Genomic DNA, 24,202 nt, shown 5'->3' on the forward strand with positions numbered 1-24,202 from the left:
GATGGACACGATGTGGTTGGTGGCGTCGATGGACTGCTCCAAGACGGTCTGATTATTGCGCTTGATGAGCTTCAGCTTGAAGTTGGTCTCCCCGGGATGGAACTTGGAGTTGTGGTCAGACAAGGAGTCGTACTTTTTGGTTGTGAAGTTACATTCGGCACACACGTAGAGGGGGTTGAGGATCACATTGGGGTGTTGCATGTCAACGTGCTCCGTGAACTCGTTCAGGTTCTGCGTGGAGTAGGGGCAGTATTTGCATTCGTAACCACCTTGGAGCTTTTTGGATTGGTTTTCCCCTGTAGATTTCACCTCTATCACTTCATTTTCTTTGGAAGAGTTTTCAGGTTCCGCTGCCCAAGTATCCTTGGCCATTTCAGGCTGTGGCACGCCAATTCCTTTCTCTTTGGCCCTGTCTGCTTCCTCGGGCACATCTTGTTCTACCACTTGTGATGTCCGAACCATGCACGGGGTGGTGGATCTTCGTTTGCTTGCCATGCTGCCTGTCTGTGTGCAATGGCTTGTTTGGGGGATGGGGGTGGGTGGGGAAGGGGCAGTGAAATTTTTGGAACTACTCAGATAAAAAGTTTTTGGCTTTATTGCCCCCTCCAATGGCTTTGGCTTCCCTTGAACGCTGAAGTCTAGTGTTTGAGTTTCCCAAAATGATTTCAGCACAGAAAACTAACTGTTCCAACGGCAGAACGCAAGAGGCAGCATCATACCTATGGGACAAAAACAAAGACAGCGTCAGTTTCCTCAAAAAGACAAAAGAAACCAGCGACACTTTCCAAGTTGCTCCCGTGACCCATCCCAACTGGCACCTAAAGCAGACACCCAGGTAAGCACAGATGGCGTGAGAGCAGGCGCTCATAAACATGAAGGATCACTTTTTTCTTCTCTTTCGTTCTCTGGGAAGGACAGTGGGAACAAGCCCAGAACAAACAGATGAAGATGCAGGGCACTCGTTCATGTTTAGAGACCAACCGATACAGGCAAGCAGCAAAGGTGCTGTGATCTCACGAAGGCTAGGGCGGCGGGGGGAACCCTGTCGGCGAAGTGCTGGCTGGGTTCGCAAGTCACTCTTAGGGATGCGGCATCAGAAACAAGACGTTTATCTGGGGCTGGCGAGTGGCATGTATATGGGCATTAGAAAATGGACATGAATGTTTTTGTTTCTTACCATAAAAGGAGTATCACTATAGAAAATGCATCAAAGTATAATACAGAAAAACATCATCCCAGATATCACAGTTCCTTCATTTCCCTTGAACATTTCCCATTTTCACAAACATTGAGCAAGAGAATGATTAAAGCATGATATTACATTTTAGGGATACACCACACATGATGGATTTGCCTTTGGACTTTTATTCCTAATTTTTGACTCTTCTTGACAAAACTGCAGTCAACATCCTTAGTCCTTACTTCTGATAACGAGCTTTGGATGAATGCTTAGAAATAAAAGCACTGGGTCCAAGGCTGTCGACATTTTAAATTCTCTTGACTCTTATGGCCAAGGTTTTGCTCCATTTGGCCTTTTCCCCGGCAGTGAATGAGTGCCTGAATCACCACTGAGATTACATGAAATATTACCATTAAAAGCCCTGCCGATAAGATATGGGAAAACTGTTTTAATATGCTTTGGTGCTCCTGTTGATTGCTAATAAGGATGAACAGTTTTCAAAGATTCACTTGCCATTTGTGTTCTGTGAATTGTGGATTTATGCCATTTTTGTATTGTGATGCCCAGTGGTTTTATTATTAATTTACAAGTGTTACCTCCATATTAAAAATATTAGTACTTCTCTGTGTTTGTTGCAAATTTTCCCAGTCTGTCGTTTACCTTTTAGTTTTGCTTATGGTTATTTTTCATGTTTTACAGGTAGAGAATTTTTAATTTTTAGCTGGCAAATTTATCCATCTTTTTCACAGTGATTTTAGAAAGTGGTTCCCTGCTTTGATAGCTGAGACCTATTATTCTATGTTTTCTTAGAGTGTTTTGGCTTTATTTTTTTATATTTAAGTCACCTGGACTTGAACTGATCTTGGGGTAAGCTGTGAGATACAATTCTAACCATTTTTCGAGAAAGTTATCAATGATCTTAGTAGCATGTATAGTGTTTTTGTATTCTCACTAATTTGTGAATCCACCCTGGTCATACATTAAATTTTTATAGGGTATTTCTCAATTATATCTGCTCTATATCTCTTATCTAGCTATTGAGCCTTCCACTTATGCTTCACTTAAATTTTTTTCCCCATAGATTAGAGAATGTTTTAGTATTGGGTAGAGTTCCTCTTTATCATTCTTCTTTTGTCAAACAATTCTAGGTTTTTTCTGATCACCTATTAACGTAAATCAGTTCTCATAAATCAGAATCATCTGCAAAATAAAATTTTGTTAGAATGTTGATTGGAATTTAATTAAACAAATATTAATTTAGGAGTTCAGGAACAATTTGGGGCTTCCCAGGTGGCTTAGTGGTAAAGAATCCACCTGCCAATGCAGGAGATGCGGATTTGGTCCCTGGGTCGGGAAGATCCCCTGGAGAAAGAAATGGCAACCCACTCCAGTATTCTTGCCTGGAGAATCCCATGGACAGAGGAGCCTGGCGGGCTACAGTCCATGGGGTGGAAAAGAGTCGGACATGACTTACTGACTAAAGAAGAACAATTTGCTTATAAGGAGGTGGGGTATGTTAATAGAACCCCAACAGGGGAAGTGATGGGCTGGACCACGCTGAGTGTCTGAATGCATGGACTTCTGCAGAGGAGAGCCTTTCATCGTGTGTCTACTGGAGTGGGGAGATGGGTTCTGAAACAGGGATAGCCGACATCCAGGGAGAAGAGATGCAGATGGCATATCCCCTTCTGTCCCTCTCGCTGGCCTGGGCTCGAGTCCCACTGAAGAGAGGTCTCAAGGTAGAATTAACAGGCTTACTTTCAAGAGTAACCATGTGGGGCGTGGGGGCCCACTTATCTGCTTAGGGGGTCAGGTGACAAACCTGAGCGGGACCTGGGAGTGGGGCATCCCCCCTGCCCCCGGTGAACCCAGAACCCTGGCCACTCTAAGGCATTTTCCTGCTGGGCAATTTCCTCAGCAGTAGGTACGGGTCCTTCAAGGCACTGCTGAGGATGGGACATGGACACAGCAGAGCAGGGAGAAGTGTGTCGTTTTGCTGACTACACCCAAAGTGACATGTTCAGCTGAACATGAGACTCTTATTTGAAAGTTCATTTAATTATGTGGCTGTGCCAAGACTTAGTTGTGGCATGCTGACCTTTAGTTGAGGCATGTGGGATCTAGTTCCCTGACCAGGGATCGAACCCAGGCTTCTCTACATTGGGAGTGCTGAGTCTTAGCCACTGGGCCACCAGGGACGTCCCTGAACATCAGGTTCTTGATTTTCCCCTCTTTCTCAAGTTCTTCATCTCCACCAACGGCTCTATCATGGCACACTTGGGCCAAAATGCTCTTCATCCCACCCTCAAATTAATCCACCAGCAATCCTGTTGACTGTCTTCAAAATAAACCAGTATCAGACCACTTCCACCTTTCCCTGCCTTGCGTAAGCCACGTCCATCTCCCGTCTGGAAACCTCCCACGGGCCTCCTGCTTCTTTCCTCTCTGGAGCAGCAGAGGAATTCTTTTCCGCTTCTTGATGGGCTTTATTTATGGTTTGAAATTCATTTTGGTACTGAAAAGGGCTTAAATGTTTTTTTAATCTGCAAAGTTCTTTTTAATTGAAGTATAGTTGCTGTATAATATTATATAAATTACAGGTGTACAATACAGTGATTCACAATTATTAAAGGTTATGCTGTTTATAGTTGTTATAGCTATATTCTCCGCATTGTACAATATATCCTTGTAGCTTATTTTATGCTTAATAGTTTGTACCTCCTAATCTCTTTACTCCTGTCTTGCCTCTCCCCCTTCCCTCTCCCACTGGTAACTACTAATTTGTTCTCTGTGAGTCTACTTCTTTTTTGGTATTTTCACTGATTTGTTGTATATTTTAGATTCCACATATAATTGATATTATACAGTGTTTTTCTTTCTGTCTCTGACTTATTTCACTTTAGCATAATACCCTCCAAGTCTATCCACGGTGCTGCAAATGGCAAAATTTCATTCTTTTTATGGGTGAGTAATATTACATTGTGTGTGTGTGTGTGTGTGTGTGGCATATCTTCTTTATCCATTCATCTGTTGCTTCTATATCTTGGCTACTGGAAATAATGCTGCTATGAACATTGGGGTGCATGTATCTTTTCAAATTAGTGTTTTGCTTTTTTAAAGAAATATACTCAGGAGTGGAATTGCTGGGTCAAATGGCAGTTCTATTTTCAGTTTTTGAGAAACATCCATACTATTTTCAACAGTGGCTATATCAATTAACATTCCCACCAACAGTGTATGAGGGTTCCCTTTTCTTCACATCCTTGCCAACATTTGTTATTTGTGTTCTTTTTGATGAGAGTCATGCAGAAGGAGATTTTAAGATAGTACTTTTTAATATTCAAAGTTTACTTATATAAATAAGTAAAGAGGAAGAAGGAGGAGAGAGTATCTATCCATTTTCTCCTAATATAGCAGCTACTGGCCACATGTGGCTCTTTAAATTCATATTAATTAAAATTAAATACAATTTAAACTCCAGTTTTCATTTGCACCAGCCACATGTCAAGTGCTCAGTAACCACACCTGGCTGGTGGCTATTGTATTAAGCAATGCAGGACATTGCCCTTATTGAGGAAGCTTCTACTGAGCGGTGCTATTCTAGAAAATAGGCTCCACAAAGGCAGGAACTCATCACTGTGGTTTCCTTGGAGCCTAGACCTGTATTTGGTCTGTAGTATGCTTTACATAAAGCTTGGTTGAATGATAAAGTAACTGCAAGATGGCTACCTGTGGCAACTGCTACTGATGCAGATGTATGAACTATGGGAAAATCTCTCATGGATGCTCAGTAATGAGTATGTGTGCACACGAGTATGCCTGCACTTGCATGTAGGTGCCTGCATGTTGCTTGTGTTTGTGTGCATGCTCATGTGTCTATGCATGTGTGAAGGGGTGTTGAGTGTACACCAGAGTTTATGTGATGGAGGAACTCTGTATGGGAAAGGAGGTACCCAGTTCTGCAGGAGGTATCACTGATACAGCAGAATGTGGCCAAATTTGCACCCACTAGCCAAGAGGCTTGGGTCTTTGAATTATGAATTTTAAAAGAGAGGGAGCAAAAGGAGACTTTTCTGCTGCAAAACAAAGAAATGAGGCAGAAATAGGTTCAGGGGAGAGAAGAGACTTTTTTTCACAGAAACTCCTCGTATCTAGAATTATTTAAATCTGTTGACAAGTGAGGCCAAGAAATGAGCCAAATAGTGGTGAAATATCCTAAAAGCTTTTTGATGTTCTAAAAACTGTGGTTCAGAATAGACGATATCTTCTAAAATGTATTTGGCAACCAGGGATCCAAACCACAGCAGATTAAAAAGAAGGAAAGATGAAGAAAGAAAAGAGAAGGGTGGGGAGGGCTCATTAAACAGTGAGTCTTTGAAGCGTTCCTCTCCCAGGGTCCTCCCCGTGGAGCTGCAAGAACCACTGCCCTTGGAAGAGTAATCCGGGCACAAGGGGGAGAGTGTCTGCAGAGCAGTAGAGAGTTGGCGTCTGTCTTTCTGAAAGTCTGTGAGCCACCAGTGAGAGGTCAGGACTAGTGCCATGAGGCCGGCCACTCGCCAGCACGAGGGCTGCATATTTCTGGCCAGGTTTTCAGCTTCAGGTGTACACTGGCCTAAGTTAGCAAAAAAGAATGAATGCATGCAGGCATGCACGCGTATTTATTTTTTAAGGACAGATGGGGTGCTGTGTTCCCCCGACCCCTTGTGAACCCAAAGTGGAGAAGTTATGACTTTCAGCCAACCTGTTATCCTCTTCCTCGCTATCTGGTCCCCCATTCTCCATCGATTTGCCTTATGAGTCTGTGTGAATGCCCACCAGCTTTCATCTCTGGACTGTCTTCCAACTCTGCCTTCTGTGCTGTTATGAAGTCTCAGGTTGGGTTGTGTCTTACTCCCCACTGGATAGTGTGTATCAGGTGTTCTTATCAGGTCTGCCTTTACTTTCTTTTATGCTTTATTTTATTCATTTGAAGTTGCAGTTATTAACTACAGGACAGAAACAAAATAACAATCTATAGACTATATGTAAGCTATAAAAACTGTTGATACAATGAACACTGTGTATCATCACCCAATATAGGGAAAAAAGATTACAAATACCTTTGAAGTTCCCTCTTTGCCCTTATCACTTCCTATCCCCCTCCCTTCCTTCCTAGGGGTGAAAACTATCCTGAATTTTATGTTTATCTTTCTCCAGCATTTGTTTACAATTTCTCTACATGCTTGTGTCTTTGTTTTTTAAAATTTTTGGCTGCACCTCGCAGCATGTGGGACCTTAGTTCCTTGAGCAGGGATTGAACCTGTGCTCCCTGCCTTGGAAGGCAGAATCTCAACCACTGGACTGCCAGCAAAGCCCAGCTTGTGTCTTTAAATTGTAATATATGGCTAACACTTTCATCAGTAATGTATGAGCTTAATGAGGGATAATTTACATATCCTAAAATCCACCTATTGTGATGGTATGTTTCAATGATTTTTGTGGGTAAATTTGTAAAGTTGTGTAGCCATCACCACTCTCATTTTAGAATATTTCCCTCTCTTCAAAAAAGATTCCTAGGGCCCTTTTGCTGTCATTAAAAAAAAATACACTCCAGTGGGTATAAAATGTATCTCATTGTGGTTTTAATTTGCATTTCCTAATGAATATTGATATTAAGCATTTTTCATGTCAATGACTATTCATCTGTCTTCTTTTGTGCAATGTCTTTTCAAGTCTTTGGCCCATTTTTAAAGTTGTCTTTTTGTTATTGATTAGTAGGATTCCTTATAGATTCTGTACGTGAGTCCCTGGTTAGAGATATGTATCATAGGTGGGATGATTTGAGAGAATAGCATTGAAACATGTATATTATCATATGTGAAATAGATTGCCAGTCCAGGTTCGATGCATGAGACAGGGTGCTCAGGGCTGGTGCACTGGGATGACCCTGAGGGATGGGATGGGGGTTCAGGATGGGGAAAACATGTACACCCATGGCTGATTCATGTCAATGTATGGCAAAAACTATTACAATATTGTAAAATAATTAGTCTCCAATTAAAATAAATAAATTAATTAATTAAAAAAAAAAGAGCAAAGAGCAAATCTCTCAAACTGTCTTTCAAGGATCCTTAAAATGTAGTGTGTGGAGGAAGGTGGGGGGGTGTTCAGGAAGGTGGGGAACACATGTATACCTGTGGCCGATTCATGCTCATGTATGGCAAAAACTATCACAATATTGTAATTATTCTCCAATTAAAATAAAGTAATTTTTAAAATGTTAAAAAAAAAAAGACTGCTGAGAGAAGTTAAAAGTGAAAGTCGCTCAGTCATGTCTGACTCTTTGCAACCCCATGAAGTATACACTTCATGGAATTCTCCAGGCCAGAATACTGGAGTGGGTAGCTGTTCTCTTCTCCAGGGGATCTTCCCAACCTCGGGATTGAACCTAGGTCTCCTGTGTTGCAGGCAGATTCTTTACCAGCTGAGCCACCAGGGAGGGAAATTAAAGATCTAAATAAATGTAAAGATATGCAGTGTTCATGGATTGGACAATTTGATGTTATTAAGATATCCACTCTCTGTAAATTGATCTATAGCTCATAATCCTAAATTCCAAGAGGAGTTTTGAAGAAACTGATGAGTTGATTGTAAAACTTATATGACAGTTCAAGGTACCTAGAAGAACCAAAATAGTACTGAAAAAGAACAAAGTTGGGGGCTATAAACTAATTTCAAGACTTTCTATTAAGCAACAATAATCAATTCAGTATGGTTTGGGTACAAGAATAAACTATTAGGTGACTAGAGCAGAATAGGACATCCAAAAAAAAAAAAAATCCACATTTATGGTCAGTTAATTTTTGAACAAGTCAATTCCATAGGAGAAAGTCTTCTTTTTAATGGTGAGAGCATAACTGAATATCCATATGAAAAAGAAAGGAATTCAACTCCTACCTCTCCGTGTATGCAAAAAATGAGTTAACAGTAGATCAGAGATCTAAATATAGTGCTGGAACCACGAAGCTTCCAGAGAAAACATAAGATGACATCTTTGAAACTTGAGTAGACAAAATGTGAGACAATAAAAAATATATACTTGTAAGTGTGTGCTTCCTGCTCAGAGTTCCCAAATTCCTTGGAATTTCCTGGACCATAGGAATGTCTTTTATTCTAATGAGGTGACTCTTGACGGACTGCTGGATGGGGGCTGGTCACCCGAAAGACAAAGCCATGATCAAAAGCGTAGAACTTTTGGTCCAACCCTCATTCTCTGGAGAGAGCCTGGAAATTGAGTTAGCAATTGGTCATGCTTACTTGATGAAGCCTTTATAAGAATCCCCAAAGTACAGAATCCTGGGAGTTTTCTGGGTTGATGAATGTATGGAGGTGCCAGAGGAGTGATGCTGGAGGGAACATGGAAGTTTGCACCCCTTCCCACATACCCTGCTCTGTGTATCTCTTCCATCTGGCTGTTCCTGAGTTATATATATTTTTTATAACAAACCAGTAATCTAGTAAGTAAACTGTTTTCCTGAACTGCTCTAGCAAATTAATTCATTAAAATTAATTAAAGAAGGAGGTCATGGAAGCTTCCAGTTGATAGAGTCATCAGAAGCACAGGGGACAACCTGGACTTCCGAGCGGCATCTGAAGTTGGGCAGGGAAGTCCTGGAGGACTGAGTCCTTACCCTGTAGAACCTGGCATTATCTCTAGGTAGACAGTGTCAGAACTGAGTTAAATTATAGGACACCAACTGATGTCACAGAGAATTACTTGGCGGAGGTGGGAGGTGGCTCACACATTTGTTAACCAGAAGTGTCAGAACTACAGTCTTTGGTGTGAGCATCATAAGAGAAAAATTAACAAGTCAAATGAACCAAAATTTCTGCTTAGCATGTGTATTTAAAATGCACATTAAAACTCCAACACAGTCCCTTCCACGGTGGGTGGTGAGTATGACAACAGACTGGCTCCATGCCACTGGCCTTGCTCTGGACCGGCTTCCCAGCAGATCCGAACTGGGCACAGGCATGTTGTGTACTAACCTGCAAACACTCCAAAGCACCACCGAGTGGTCCCGGGGTTGGCAGGGCAATCGCTACCTTTGGAGGGGTGACCCAAGCAGATTAAAACATCTTTAAGATCCTGGAGCCCAGAAGGAGAGGAGAGGTGAGGAGTGGCCTTCCTCTGTGACTCTTCTCCATCGTGCCTCTTTCTGTCTTGAATCCCACCCCTCACACGACTGCTAAGAGCATCACACATACCTGTTACATGGAAAGGGAGCCCTAACACTGAGTACAGACTCCTGCCTCCTTTGTCTGTTTTTGCCATTGACTGGATTTTCCTTTTATCCACCGTGGCATTTATCACACCCCACAAAGAAACCCAACAGCAAGTAAGAGACGACACCACCTTGAAATAGATAACATGTAAGGAAGATGGCCAGCCTGTGTAGACGATTATGAACAACTCACTTCTGGCTGTCTATGCAGGGCTCTCCCTTCACCACTCAGTGCTTCTTCCATCATCATCTTTCTGTTGCAAGGGGAGTGCAGTTTGATTAGAGCCCTGTTTACTGAGTATGGGTTTGGAGTAGAACCTTGTGGATACTAGAACCTATGTGGATATGAAGAAACCATGGGTTCTTGTCCTCAAGGAGTTCACAGCTGGTGCAATAGTCAGCTCAGGCTGCCATGACAAATTACACAGATTTCTGTGGCTTAAACCACAGAAATGTATTTCTCTTGGTTCTGGAGGCTGGACGTCCAGGACCAAGGTTTCTGCAGGGTTACTGTCTTCTGAAGCCTCTCCCCTTGGTTGCAGATGGCCCTCTTCTCGCTGTGCCCTCCTGTGGCCTCCCTTCCATGTGCGTCTATCTCCTAATCTCCTCTTCTTATGAAGACACCAGTCAGATTGGACTATGGCCCCCACTGAGGACTTCATTTAAGGTGACTTAAGTGAGCCTGCTGGCTACAGTCCATGGGGTTGCAAAGAATCAGACATGACTGAACACACACACCCCTTTAAAAAACCTATCTCCAAATATAGCCACATTCTGAAGGTTTGGATTCCAACATATGAATCTGGGGGTGGGGAATAATTCAGCTCTTCACAACTGAGCAGGGCAGGGCCGTCTGAACACCCCTCGATGGCACACAATGATTTATGTATGCAGTCATCGCATCCTGCCCAAGAGCCTACGTCAGACACTTGTGGGTGCCAAGGATGCAGGAGCGAGCAGAGAGGAGTCTCTGCTCTTGAGGTGCTCACGTTCATGAAATGAGCGAGCAGAAGCTGACGCTGAAAAGCATGATGGAGGAAAGTCAGGCAGCGAAGATGGTGGGGGTGGGGAGGTGTGATTTTTAAATTTTACTTTGTTGAAGTACAGCTGATTTACAATGTTACTTTATATATGTACATTCTTTTTGGCGTTCTTTTCCATTACGGTTTGTCACAGGATGTTGACTATAATTCTGGGCTATATTGTGTATCCCTGTGCGATACAGCAAGACCTTGTTGTTTATCCATTCTATATAATAATCTGCATCTGCTAATCCCATACTGGGCTTCCCTGGTGGCTCAGAGGTTAAAGAGTCTGCCTGGAATGCGGGAGACGCGGGTTCGATCCCTGGGTCGGGAAGATCCCCTGAAGAAGGAAAATGGCAACCCACTCCAGTACTCTTGCCTGGAGAATCCCATGGAGGGACGCTACAGTCCATGGGGTCGCAAAGAGTCAGACAAGACTGAGCGACTTCACTTTCACTTTCAAGCCCATACTAATTCACTCCTCCCTTAACCCCCTCCCCCTTGGCACAAGCTAGCCTGTTCTCTATGTCCTTGATTATGTTTTTGTCTCGTAGATAGGTTCATTTGTGCCGTATTTTAGATTTCACATGTAAGTGGTATCATACACTGTGTGTCTTTCTCTTGTGACTTACATCACTTAGTATGACAATCTCTAGGTCCTGGCTGGGTAGAAATCCGTTGTATATAGGCACCACATCTTTATTCATCTGTTGGTGGACATTTACACTGTTTCCATGTCTTGGTATTACAAATAGTGCTGCTATGAACACCGGGGTGCATATATCTTTTCAAAGTATAGTTTTCTTCAGCTATACGCCCAGTAGTGGGATTGCTGGATTATATGGTAACTGTATTAATGATGGTTATTCTGACTGGTGTGAAGTGATATCTCATTGTAGTTTTGATTTGCATTTCTAATTAATGATGTTGAGCATCTTTTCATGTGCCTGCTGCCCATCTGTATTCCTTTTTTGAAGAAATGTCTATATAGGTTTTCTTCCCATTTTTTGATTAGTTTTGTTTTCTTGATATTTAGTTGTATGAGTTGTTTGTATATTTTAGAAATTAAGCCCTTGTCGGTGGCATCATTTGGAAATGTTTTCTCTCATTCTGCAGGTATCTTTTCATTTTACAGTTTCTTTTGCTGTGCAAAAATTTACAAGCTTGATTAGGTCCCATTTGTTTAGTTTTGCTTTTATTTCTGTTGCCTTGGGAGTCTGAGGCAGGGCTCCAAAGGCAGAGTTGGATCCTGTCAGGTACAGAGAAGGGGAATGATTCTGATCAGAGGAACAGAGTACTCCCAGGCAGAGGATGCAGTGAGAAGAAGGAAACGCCAGAGGAATGAAAAGGACTGAAGCTAAAGGGCAGGTGTGATGGCAGGCCCGAGGCACCTGATAAATCAGCCTGGGCCAGACTGTGAATCATGCTGCCACTGAACGCCATGCTGAAGAGGCGGGGTTTCATCCTGCTGGTGAAGGAGTGAAAATGAAAGTGAAGTCGCTCAGTTGTGTCCGACTCTTTGCGACCCCATGGACTGTAGCCTACCAGGCTTCTCTGTCCATGGGATTTTCCAGGCAATAGTACTGGAGTGGATTGCCATTTCCTTCTTTAGGGGATCTTCCCGACCCAAGGATCGAACCATGGTCTCCTGCATTGTAGACAGACGCTTTACCGTCTGAGCCACCAGGTGAAGGAGTAGTGAGGCCTTTTAGGGAGGATCATGGGAGCAGCAGGGGCTGGGAGATAACTTTGAGGGGTGGGGATGGCAGGGAAAAATGGCACATTAATGAGGTAAGAACCCCCAAGCTAAGCATCAGGCATCATCTTTACTAGCCCCAAATTCAATAGTCAGAGTCAAGGCTACTAAGAGGCACCCCTTCCTCCAGCCTTTAAGCTTGTTCCTTAAGTAGATGTCGAGGGCTCCTTATTTCTATCTGGACTTTCTCCCACTCAGTTTGGACTTCCTTCTCCACTGAGGAGTGGCTGTATGATTTGGGTTTAAATATGGCAAAATGGATTCTCGCTTAACCATTCTCTCGATAACAGTGATGGTGAACATTCACTGAAGGCTTAGTAATGAGCTGAGTGTTCTGTTTCATTTCTCCGGAACCCTGTGTAGACACTGAAGCTCAGAGAAGTTAAGGAGCGTGGCCATAATCACACAGCCGAGAGCAGCAGAGCTGGGATACAGCTCTTTACGTGCAGACAAATTACCTGGTGATCTTGTTAAAATACAGATTCAGGAAGTCTGGGTGGGACTGACACTCTGCGTTGCCAACAAGCTCCCAGGTAAGGATGACACTGCGTGTTGGACACCTCGAGGAAGGCTTTGTCAGCCTCTCCAAGTGAGCACCTGCCCACTGCCACCCAGTTGGTCTCCCTCCTCCCCATCGCCCTGCTCATCTCCAGACACGGGGCACTAGCATTTCCTGACCTTTTCCTACGAGTGACCTGGGGCCCTCAGGGGAGGAAAAATGGGTCATACTGTCAGATTAGTCCCTGGGAACTCTTTGCAAGGTGGCTGGCATGCAGCCTAGCTGTCAGATGAGGGAAATGTCCAGGCCTTGAGCTCCCTAGGGAGACGCTGGGGCAGGTGAAGAGTCAGGCCACAGAGGTCCCCTGGGGCCAGGGTCTCCAGCCCGAGGCGAGTGGAGGAGCCTGGGCCTTTCAGGGAGGACACACATGCTGCTCTCAAGGAATCACACCTTCAGGCTCTGGCAGGACGCCGCTTCTTATTTCAGAGCTTTCACCAGGGCTGTCAGAGGAAATTACAGGACTGTCTCTGAGCTTTCAAAGGAAGCATCTTGTCAGGACATCAAAGCCCAGACGGATGCTTTTAGCTTTGCTGGGTCTTCTGACAGAGCTGTTAGTAGGTACCACTGCAGTTCACCAAGGGTAAATCTTTTGTGTTTGTGTATGTGATTGTTCCTTTATGTCTTAAAGTCACAACATTCTCCTTACCGCACCGCACCCCAGGAGAGGGAATTCTGATGGGAAGGTATATTGTGGTGGTGATTGCGGTGGGGGTGGGGGAGCCGGGGCGCGGTGTGGGTAGAGAAAGGAGTGGGATGCCCAGATCCTGGGTTTTGCTCTAAACTCCCAGCTCTCTCCTCATCTGTCTCCATCCTTGCCTCCATTTGTCTCATCTGTTAAATGGGAGAGGCTTTTGAAATGTCACTGGTGACTCTGAGTTAATTCCTGACCTTTATTGATTTCTCCCCTGCTTATCTTTAAATCTAAACTTGAATTTTGGGGGTGGGCCTATGGGGTGGCTCCCAAACCATCAGATGCCATCTGGGGTGCTTTGTCCAGAGCCCCAGTCCAGACTTATTGAACTCAAGCATCCAGGAGCAGGCCCAAGAATCTGCATTTCTAGCAATCATCCAGGTTTGACGGCCTCAGCAAGAAGCCATCAGTGGCCTCTCCTGATTCAGAAGTGGTTGGGCCCGAGCCAACCCTGCACTGTGAAGATGGGCGATGCTCCTTGCTGTGTTCTGTGCTGGACTAGAGTGAATTAGCAAGCTCCCCTGGGAAATGACAGTTCAGAGGACGATGCAGAAATAGGGGAAGAATTGTAGAAAGTAACGATGCTGGAAGAGAAAAAGATGCTGGGCACTGGATAATGGAGTGTAAGACATCCTTAGAAACAACAGCGTGTGTAATAGCAGAGTCGTGGCTGGCGAGGTGAGTTTTCAGAAGCTACTTCCCATTATCTGTGTTTGTGCTTAACTTTTATTGTTCAGTTTCTCATTTTTTTTTTAAAGAAGGGTTTGCTGATCTGGTTAAGGATAGGTGGATAACATAGTAATAAGATGCCATTTACATGTAAAATCTTTGTTATTCCCACAACATCAATAGATGGTAATGCTCTCCATTTCACAGATGAGGAAACTGAGGCTCAGAGAGGTTAGCTTGCTGGTTGAGGAGGGTGGAGCCCAGATCACCCTTGGCTCTGCACTCACTGCTGGGTCCCAGTAACACACAGCTGCTGATGGTTAGCTACTCCATTTCCTGACACTGGGTCTATAAATGAAGTTTCTCACAAGTTTCGAGTGGATCTTCTCCACAGCGGGTGTTCAAAGGAGTAAGATTTGTAATTGAATTGTAATGTCTTTCTCAACTCGCTACACTGAGACACTCTCTTACTAGGTGGAAGAAGGGCTTGCATGGTCTGCTGCAGCCAAAATATTTCAGTGGATGAAATGAAGTTCGTGAAATGACATGGTGACATTAGATGAGATCCACTGTGCTTAGGGCGGTAAGGTCATAGACAGATTGTGGCGTGAGCATCACTGTGTGTTTGGGTGATGCTGAGAGGAGGCTGCTGTCCTGCTAGCTGTGGCAGGAGTGGGGACTCGAGGTGGGGGAGTGAGTCCTCAGAGACAAAGAAGCCAGAGAAGGCAGATTCATATCAGCCCATGTGAGCCTGGGGCCCAGACTTTACTTTTACTCAAAGTGATAAATTTCTAAGCTCAGATGCCCTTGGCTCTTCACTAGGTGAGGATGTGGCCTCCAGCTGCCTTGCTCCCTCTCAGTCCTCACCATGAGTGCCCACCTGGTGAGGGGAAGGGGCCACAGGCTGGAACCAGGCTTCTGATTTGAATCCTGGTTCTTCCTCTTACTCACAGGAGTCTGCCCTGCTTTGGCCACAGCCAGGATGCCCACCGCCCAAGTCCCCAAACCCACAGGCAGCCTGGAGAATGCCAGCTGCAGCACACTCATTCCCTTGGCCAGCCTAAGTTCTGCGACTGTGAAATGGGTGAACACCTCCACTGCAGACTGGACTGAAAGAGACCCTTTAACGCTGACTCCATCTGGTTACCTAGAAGGGTGCCTTTAACCAGTGAGCTAGCTTTAACCACTTCCATCAGTGATGGGGGACTTGGCAGAGTGAGGTTCACAGGTGCGTTCCGCCCCTCAGAGCATTCTTTCCCCCACAGCCCGTACCAGCTGCCAACCCCCATGCCAGGGGTTGTGCGTTTACACCAGCTCATCTCACCTGAGTCATGCTGTTCCGACATCTTTTTACTCATCTTTTGTTCATTTCATAGAAATTTCTATGGCAACTGTGCCAGTGTTTTTAATTCTCCCAACTTTGCGTGTGTGAGAAGATTCTGCTTTCTATTTTGCCAAGATCATGATCACTTTCTTCCCCATCTCCACACTCATCTCTCTTCTCTCTACCTTGGAGTGGGTAGCGGGTCTCCCTGTTATAAGGTAACACCTCCAGCTGACCTCCAGGCCTGCCCTCTGCTCCCCAGGGACCCCAGCCTAGCACTCATTGGCTCCCTCCACTCTTATCTCCCTTCACTGGATTCCTTCCCTTTGGGTTATGATCACCTCAGCTTGCCATTTCCCTAAAAAAGTAGACAAAGCAAGACAAACATAATAAGCAACATCAAAGTTCCCAAAAGTGCTCAATTCCACCATCATCTACCCAGTATTATGATCACTCTTGCTTCCTGGGGCAGAGAGACTCCCCAGTGCAAGAGACTGGCTTTCTGGGTCTGGGGCCACCACTCATTGGTGTGTGAGTCTGGACAAGTCACACCCGTCCTCTGAAGCCTCAGCCTTTCTATCTAATCTGGGGATGAAAATGGTACCCATGTCAAAGGGTGCCGAGGGTACCCAGTGAGAGTGAGCAGTCGGAGGAGAAGGGGGCGATACAGGATGAGATGGCTTGACAGCATCACCGACTCAATGGACGTGAGTTTGAGCAAACTCCAGGAGATAGTGAAGGACAGGGAATCCTGGTGTGCTGCAGTCCATGGGGTCAGAGAAAGTCAGACATGACTGAGTGAGTGAATAACAACAACAAAGTCTGTGGACAGGGTTTGCCTCTGTGTCCCCAATATGATGAACTCTGAGCTTGTGACTCAGGGAAGGTACCTGTTGTTAATATCACGCAACTATCAAAAATGTCTCAAAGGCAGTTTGAGATGACTGCAGCTTGTCCCTCCTGTTACTGCCCTGTTCATCCCTCACCTCTGCACATTCTGTCCTCCTTGCTCTGTCAATGCTTTTCTTTTAAAACACCAAATATACCCCGCGTCACTGACTCTGTGGGGCAAACCACCTTCCTCAAATTGCCTCCCTTTGGCTCTCCCGGGTGGTGCCCTTGGATCTCCTCCCAGCAGCTCCTGCTTTGCTGCTTCTTCCATTCTCCACGGTCACCTCCATGCCCTGGGCTCCTCCTCATCCCTCTCCTCTCCATCCTCTTTGGTGTGACCTCATTCATCCTGGAGCTCCACACTCACCCTTGCAGACAGACATCTGGGAAACCAGCCTTTCTAGCCCCACTCCTTGCTGCAGAGCCCCCGACCTCCCTTCCCCAACGCCGGCTGACAGCGAGGATGAAAACCCAGACTTGTAACCAAAGGCCAGAGTGGCCACTGTCCACTGAAACTTGATTTTTTAAACAAGCTAAGATGATTCATGAAAACCAAGAAAAATAATACATGAATTTTAAAAAGTGGATGACCCAGTCCCTCTCGGTTGGAAACAGACTACTCAGTTATCTCCATTTGGAAGGTGGATCTGAAGGGGAAATTTGGCAGAGGCTGGACTGGTTGGTCTTAGAACCTCTTCCAAGTGTGGATTCTATGCATCTCTGATCATCACCTGGAGTCTCACCGGTGCTTCAGGATTGAACTCATCTAGCGCCAAGCTCCTCACCTGTCTCCCAAATCTGATCTTTTTGTAACACTCCTCATTCCAAATAAAAGCATCATGATCTCAGTCATTCGAGTTAGAAACCTAGATTCCTCTTGCGCCTCCTCTCCCCCTCCCACCCCACAGGTGATTATGCACCAGGCCCTCCTGACTCTGCCTCCTTAACGGCAATGGCTTCCCATCCTTCATCCTTCATTCCTGTGCTCCAGGCAGAGTCCTCCTGGCTTCTCCCTGCAGCTGCAATGACTCCCTACATCATGGCCTGACCTTGGCATCTCCTGGTTGTGCCATGCATCGCCTGCCTGTCTGGCATGCCTTCCTTACTCCGCTGGCCATGACAGTCCAGTTCTTTCTAGAGAAAGACCCCCACCCACTCTTGGCCCCTGTGGATCCTCCAGTGGTGGGCATGTGACTTGGTCCTGACCACTCACTGCATCACGTTCTTTAGCGAGAGTGAGTGATTAAGGGGTGAGCTCACGACCCAAGTGGAGCTGGTCAGAACCAGCTGAGTTGAGATGCAGAGTCATGACTGTATCCGTCTGCATGCTGGCACGCCTGGATCTGACTCATGCAGAGACCTTCCCACAAGGAAGCTTGCTGACACCACTCTGATGGGACTTTATCTGGCACGTATAACTGAAAAGTTCCCAACAGATGCAGTTTCAGGCCTACCTCCTAACTGCCACCATTTCTTTCTTTCTTTCTTTTAATATTTATTTGGCTGTGTTGGATCTTAGTTGTGTTATGTGGGATCTTTCATTACGGCGTGTGGGCTCAGTAGTTGAGGTGTGTGGGTTTAGTTGCCCTGCAGTGGGCAGGATCTTAGTTCTCTGATCAGGGATCAAACCCATGTCCCCTGCACTGCAAGGCAGATTCTTAACCACTGGACCACCAGGGTAAGTCCCCACTGTTTCTTTCTAAGACAGCAATCCTGGGACTTCCCTGGCAGTCCAGTGGTTAAGACTTCACCTTCCAACACAGCGGGTGTGGGTTTGATCCCTGGTCAGGGAGCTAAGACCCCACATGCCTTGTGGCCAAAAAGCCAAAACATAAAACAGAAGCAATATTGTAACAAATTCAATAAAGATTAAAAAAAAAAAAAAAAACAGCAATGCTTAGCCTTTCCCTGCCATGGTTGCCATGCTGGGTGGCACGACCATTTGCAACGTGCTCTCATTCTTGTCACACCATTCGCTTCCCTTAAGAACGAACCTTGGGATGTTAGTGTGAGTGATGTCGTATAGTGCTAACCTTGAATCCTTGCGAATCATCACATCCCGAACTTCAATGTTTATTTTTAGAAACAGATTTCTTGCCGCTGCCTACATCACAATTGATGCCATGATTGAATGTCATCTTTCTAAACCTGAATCTGACCATGTCAGTCCTCACCTTCAAACCTCCCTGGGAGTATTCAGAGCTGGTTGTGAGAGGTGCTTTCTGCCACCCAATCCTACCTCAATGCCCCATTCCTTCCTACAGTAGTCCTGGTATTTTAAAAGGGAAATACAGCAGAAGACTGATTTTTTGGAAGCAGAAACATGGGACCTCAGAAAAGAAAACACAGCTCAAGCATTCATTCATTCATTCCTCCTTAAGTGCCTACTCCATGCTAGACACTGCTTTGATACTCAGGAAATAAGACATAAGATTCTTGCTTTCAAGGTGCCCAGGATCTAGGGAGGGAAAATCAAAAAATAAATAGAAAACAAAGAACTTATAGATAGTGGTAAGTTGCCTGGATTGGGAAGATCCCCTGGAGGAGGGCATGGCAACCCACTCCAGCATTCTTGCCTGGAGAATCTCCACGGATATAGGAGACTGTCCATGGGGTCACAAAGAGTCAAACACAACTGAGTGACTAAGCCCAAGTACTCCGCAAAAAGCTCTTAGAAATGATGTGATGGTGATTTAAGACCTACTTTCATTCTTTTTTTTTTTTTCCCCTTTTTTTTAGCTGTTTGATCCATACCGCTTGTGGGATTTTAGTTCCCTGATCAGGGATTGAGCCCTGGCCTTTGGCAGTGAGGGTGTGGAGGCCTAACCCTGCACCACCAGGGAATTCCCAAGACCTACTTTCAGTGAGATATCCAGGGAAAGCCTCTTTGGGGAGAGGACACGTAAGCTGAGATCTTCATACCAAGCAAGAATAACCTCAACGCAATAACAAATACCAGTGAAAACAGAGGCAGAGGCTCACCCACTAACCACAGCATTTGATGTTCACTGCAAAGTAATTTTCAAACTATTCTAATTTAAAAATCATATTCTCCCTCAAAATACTTCTTTTGGAAAGGACTTTAAAAGTTTTATTGAAAAGTCCAACTTTTTACTTGCCAACATGAAAACAAAACTCTTCGGTGGTTTTGTAAATGGAAAAATGTTTTACTTTTCCCTACCTGGGACCATTCAGGGGTAGATGAACATGAGACGAGAGCTCCAAACATCTCCAAGTAGGGGGAAGAAAAAGCCATCCGTGAGTCTCGATCAAATATTAAGAGACACTTAATATTATATTAATATAATATTATTATAATATAAACATTATAATTATTATATTAATATAATAATATTATAATATAAACATTATAATATAATTATTATATTAATATAATATTATTATAATATAAACATTATAATATAATTATTATATTAATATAATATTAAGAGACACTTAATATAATATCCTAAGGAGTACCTTTTATAGACTGGATTAAAAAACAAAACTACAGCATTACAGTTTTTTGAAGTTAAAATGAAGCACTGTCTTAATGGCTTACAAATAAAGACTTTGCACCCAAATGCCATTCTTTGCTTCTAGCAAGAGAAGCTAAAGGAGAAAAAACAATCAAGAAGTGTCGCACGGCACTGGAGTTGAAAGGCTCTTAGAAGTAACCTGCGCCTGCCCACAAGGCAAGGCCAACCACAAGCTTTGGGAACGGACAGGATGTGAGTCTGGCGAGAGGACCCTGAATCTTACAGCCTTTCTGACGGGGCAGGTCGGTGGTTTCTCCCAGAGGTGGTTGTGTTGGGGTGATGGGTTCTGCTGGATGGCTGTCTGTCCTCAAGGCCATGATAGGATCAAGGCGTTTTGAGCTGAGCTGGTCCTAAAGACGCCAGTTTAAGCAGAGTGGGTAAGTCCACTAGCTTTGGAATTAGACCAGACTTGGGTGGAAAATGAGGTTCCATACAACACTTACGACTGTAATGAATTATAAAGCAGACATTAGTGTTGAAGAAAGCATATGACAAAGCAAGTCTAATTTGACCCCATGGAGGGGCTTGAAGTAGCTTATGACTGTAGATCCAAGCCAGGACAACTGGGAAATAATCTCTGTGTCTGCCTGGGTTTCATATGGCAAATCACTCACATTGTACCATCTTTACTCACTCTTTCTTGGAGCAATAATCTTGTTAAAAACAAAACAAAGAAGGCAACAAGATTAAGACATATTTTGAAACAAAGTGGCTTCATTAGTTTTGCAGTTAATTCCTGGTGCTATCATCATCTTCAAGACAGATTATCCTTTTTCTGGGTAGAAAGAATCCTAACAGCCACCTCCACATACAGGCACACACACCCACGGACACAGAAAACCAAGGCTGGGGGAAGACTGATGCATTTCTGAAAGAAGAAAAAAAATATCCTGGAGACAGAAAGAAAAAGGAATCAAGTCTGGTTTTATGTGTCACATACATACATAAATAAGGCGGTATCAGGTGTTTAAGATGGGCCTACTCTGATTCATGATCCATCACATTCTGCCATCAAAACGTTTAGAGAGGCTGTGAGACCACAGGGATTTATTGTATCGACAATTCCCAGTGTAACCTTTTCGTTTCGCTCCTGTGGGTGATTTGAGCACACTTCATCTTCTCGAAGCTGGGAGAGAAGTGAGATTTTTCCATTCCCCAGACACGGATCAGGGCGAGACAAGGCTTTTCAGCAGGCGCTTAGATTCTGTCTGTCAGATCCCTTTCTCCATTCTGTCCCCGACCCCCTCCCTCCAGCCCATCCTTTGCATCCCCAAACCCAGAGCTTTCTCTTGAACCTCTTTCATCTCTACCTCGAAGAGACTTCCCTTCATCTCAAAGCCTGGAATAAAGGCTGAAGGTTTACTCATATTCTCTGATAGAATGTCCTTCACAAAGCCATTCATCCAAGCCAGTTAGATCCCAGACAAAATCACACAAATTAAAGCCACATCCAGGGGCTGTATTTCTGCATCTCTTTGCCCAGGAGCCAGGGTATCACAGGCTGAATATGGTGGTCCTCAAAGACATCCAGGTCCTAAGCCCTAGAACCTGGGAATGTGACCTTCTGTGGCAAAAGGGACTTTGATGAAGTGATTAAGGACAGTGGGAGAGATTATCCTGGATCATCCAAGTGCACCCTAAATAAAATCACAAGTGTTCTTACAGAGGGAGGCAGAGGGAGATCTGACTACAGATGAGGAGGGGACGATGTGGGGATGGAGACTGGAGTGATACACTTTGAAGAAGGCACCACAAGCCAAGGAATGCAGGTAGCCACTAGATGCTAAAAAAGGCAAGGAGCCTGCAGAAGCAGAGTTGGATATGACTTAGCAAAAGCATTAGGCGTTCAGTCATATCTGACGCTTTGTGACCCCATGAACTGTAGTCCACCAGACTCCTCTGTCCATGGGATTCTCCAGGCAAGAATGTTGGACTGGGTTGTCATTCCCTTATCCAAGGGATCTTCCCTACCCAGGGATTGAACCCGGGGCTCTTGCACTGCAGGCAGATTCTTTACCACTGAGCCACCAGGGAGAATTAGCAAAAGATTTACCGAAGAGTCAGACATGACTTAGCGACTGAACAAGAACAACTGTAGAAGAAATCGGCCCTGCCAACACCTTGACTTTAGCCCTGTGGATCTGATTGCTGGCTTCTGACCCTTAGTGCTGTTTTGTTATTGGTTACAGCATCCATGGGACACCCCTGCAGTGGGCCAGCTGAGCTAGGTTTGCAGCCTGTGACTTTCCTGTCACTCCTGACCTCCCCTTTGGTGAGCTGCTCCCTGTTTCCAGGCAGAAGCTAGAGGCCCCCATTCCAATGGGAGGCCTTGGGAATGAGAAGCTGGCTGCTGCCTTGGGAATGAGTAATAAGCTGGTGACCACAGCCTGTGGGGCTCTGATCCACAAGGCCAGGATCTGCTGCCTTCAGTTTCCATAAAATTGTCCTAGTTAGGATGATGCTCTCTGCTTCAGCCTTTAGAAAAACACACGTGAGCGTGCACAGATTCACACCAGCATGGCCTGTTTGCCTATCAGGTTCCTGATCCCCCTTCCTCCGTTATCTTCCATAGCCACCACCCTGACCCCAGTCACCATCACCTCTTGTCTGGGCCCCTGTGATCACCTCCTCCCTGGCCGTCTAGCTAGTCCCATTCATGCCCTACCCTCTTTTTTTTTTTTTTAATTTTAAATTTTATTTTATTTTTAAACTTTACAATATTGTATTGGTTTTGCCAAATATTGAAATGAATCCGCCACAGGTATACATGTGCTCCCCAACCTGAACCCTCCTCCCTCCTCCCTCCCCATACCATCCCTCTGGGTCGTCCCAGTACACCAGCCCCAAGCATCCAGTATCTTGCATCGAACCGGACTGGCGACTCGTTTCATACATGATATTATACATGTTTCAATGTCATTCTCCCAAATCATCCCACCCTCTCCCTCTCCCACAGACTCCATAAGACTGTTCTATACATCAGTGTCTCTTTTGCTGTCTCGTATACAGGGTTATTGTTACCATCTTTCTAAATTCCATATATATGCGTTAGTATACTGTATTGGTGTTTTTCTTTCTGGCTCACTTCACTCTGTATAATAGGCTCCAGTTTCATCCACCTCATTATAACTGATTCAAATGTATTCTTTTTAATGGCTGAGTAATACTCCATTGTGTATATGTACCATAGCTTTCTTATCCATTCATCTGCTGATGGAGCCCTACCTCTTCAACTCATCCTCCAGAAAGATCTGCAAACCTGAATCCGAGCTTGTCCAGCCCCACTCATTCTACAAATGGGGAAACTGGGGCTTAGAGAGGTACCCATGCTCCTGGGAGGGTACATGGACTGGGGAGGCTTTGGACAAGAGGCCTCTGGCAGCCACGGGCAAGGGCTGCCCCACCTGGACCTGGGACACCTCTCAGGTGAGGTGAGGATCAGCTTTGGGTTGAAAGGGTGAGGATTCTGGTTGGCTTTGCCGATGTGATGTCTTGGCTGAATAGCCCAAGGACTGGGCAGGGCTGGGGGTGGGGAATGAGCAGGGGGGGCCGCCTGCCCGCTCCCTCTCCTTCTCCCAGCACATAAGGCTGGCTGTGTCCGGAGTTTCCCCACCCCCAACATGTCTGGGATGCAGAGGGAAAGTTGGAAGGCAGAGTCTCTTTTGGTATCACTACCATGGGCTTCCCTGGTAGCTCAACTGGTAAAGAATCCGCCTGCAATGCAAGAGATTCTGGTTCGATTCCTGGGTTGGGAAGATCCCCTGGAGAAGGGAACAGCTACCCACTCCAGTATTCTGTCCTGGAGAATTCCATGGACTGTATAGTCCATGGGGTCACAAAGAGTCAGACACGACTGAGCGACATTCACTTTCACTTTCACCATGGAGGCAGAATTCTAACCAGTCAGTCTTGGGTGGAAGGGCTCTAGAAAAGTATGATTTTTCTAAACAATTTAAGCTTGAGAAAGAACCTATAAGGTTCCCTACTCTTCCAGAATTCCCCTTTTATATTTTCTAAGCAATTTTGCAAGCTGCTGCTCTTTGGTAGAAAATTACCAATCTGTGTGTGTCCCCTTTTGCCAACAGCCCAGTCCCTCCTCTCTGCATCAATGATAACAACAGTAACGATGGTGCTGGGAATCAACATCCTTCAGAACTGGAACATGCATTATGGTTCTCGGAACACTTTACCTGTGTCATTGCTCAGGAGCTGTTAATCCTGAGGAGGCGGAGCCGGAAATACTATAGCGTGTTTTCCCCACAAGGTCCCTGAGGCTGAGATTTCCTTTGGTGATTGTCTCAGAA

At 45.0% G+C, this 24,202-nt stretch overlaps 1 protein-coding gene across 5 annotated transcripts in view; it reads right to left on the reverse strand.

The window, feature by feature from the left end:
• Positions 1-24,202, reverse strand: part of ZHX2 (zinc fingers and homeoboxes 2) — a 161,432-nt gene that overhangs the window by 20,071 nt on the left and 117,159 nt on the right. For all 5 annotated transcript variants that reach the window (XM_010838925.1, XM_010838924.1, XM_010838928.1 and 2 more), the window contains exon 3: positions 10-719. In XM_010838925.1, coding sequence (XP_010837227.1) covers positions 10-495 — 486 coding nt within the window. In that variant the 5' untranslated portion in view covers positions 496-719. The remainder of the gene's footprint in view (positions 1-9; positions 720-24,202) is intronic.

This window comes from Bison bison, unplaced genomic scaffold, assembly GCF_000754665.1.
Source record: "Bison bison bison isolate TAMUID 2011002044 unplaced genomic scaffold, Bison_UMD1.0 scf7180017864108, whole genome shotgun sequence".
NCBI classification, from domain to species: domain Eukaryota; kingdom Metazoa; phylum Chordata; class Mammalia; order Artiodactyla; family Bovidae; genus Bison; species Bison bison.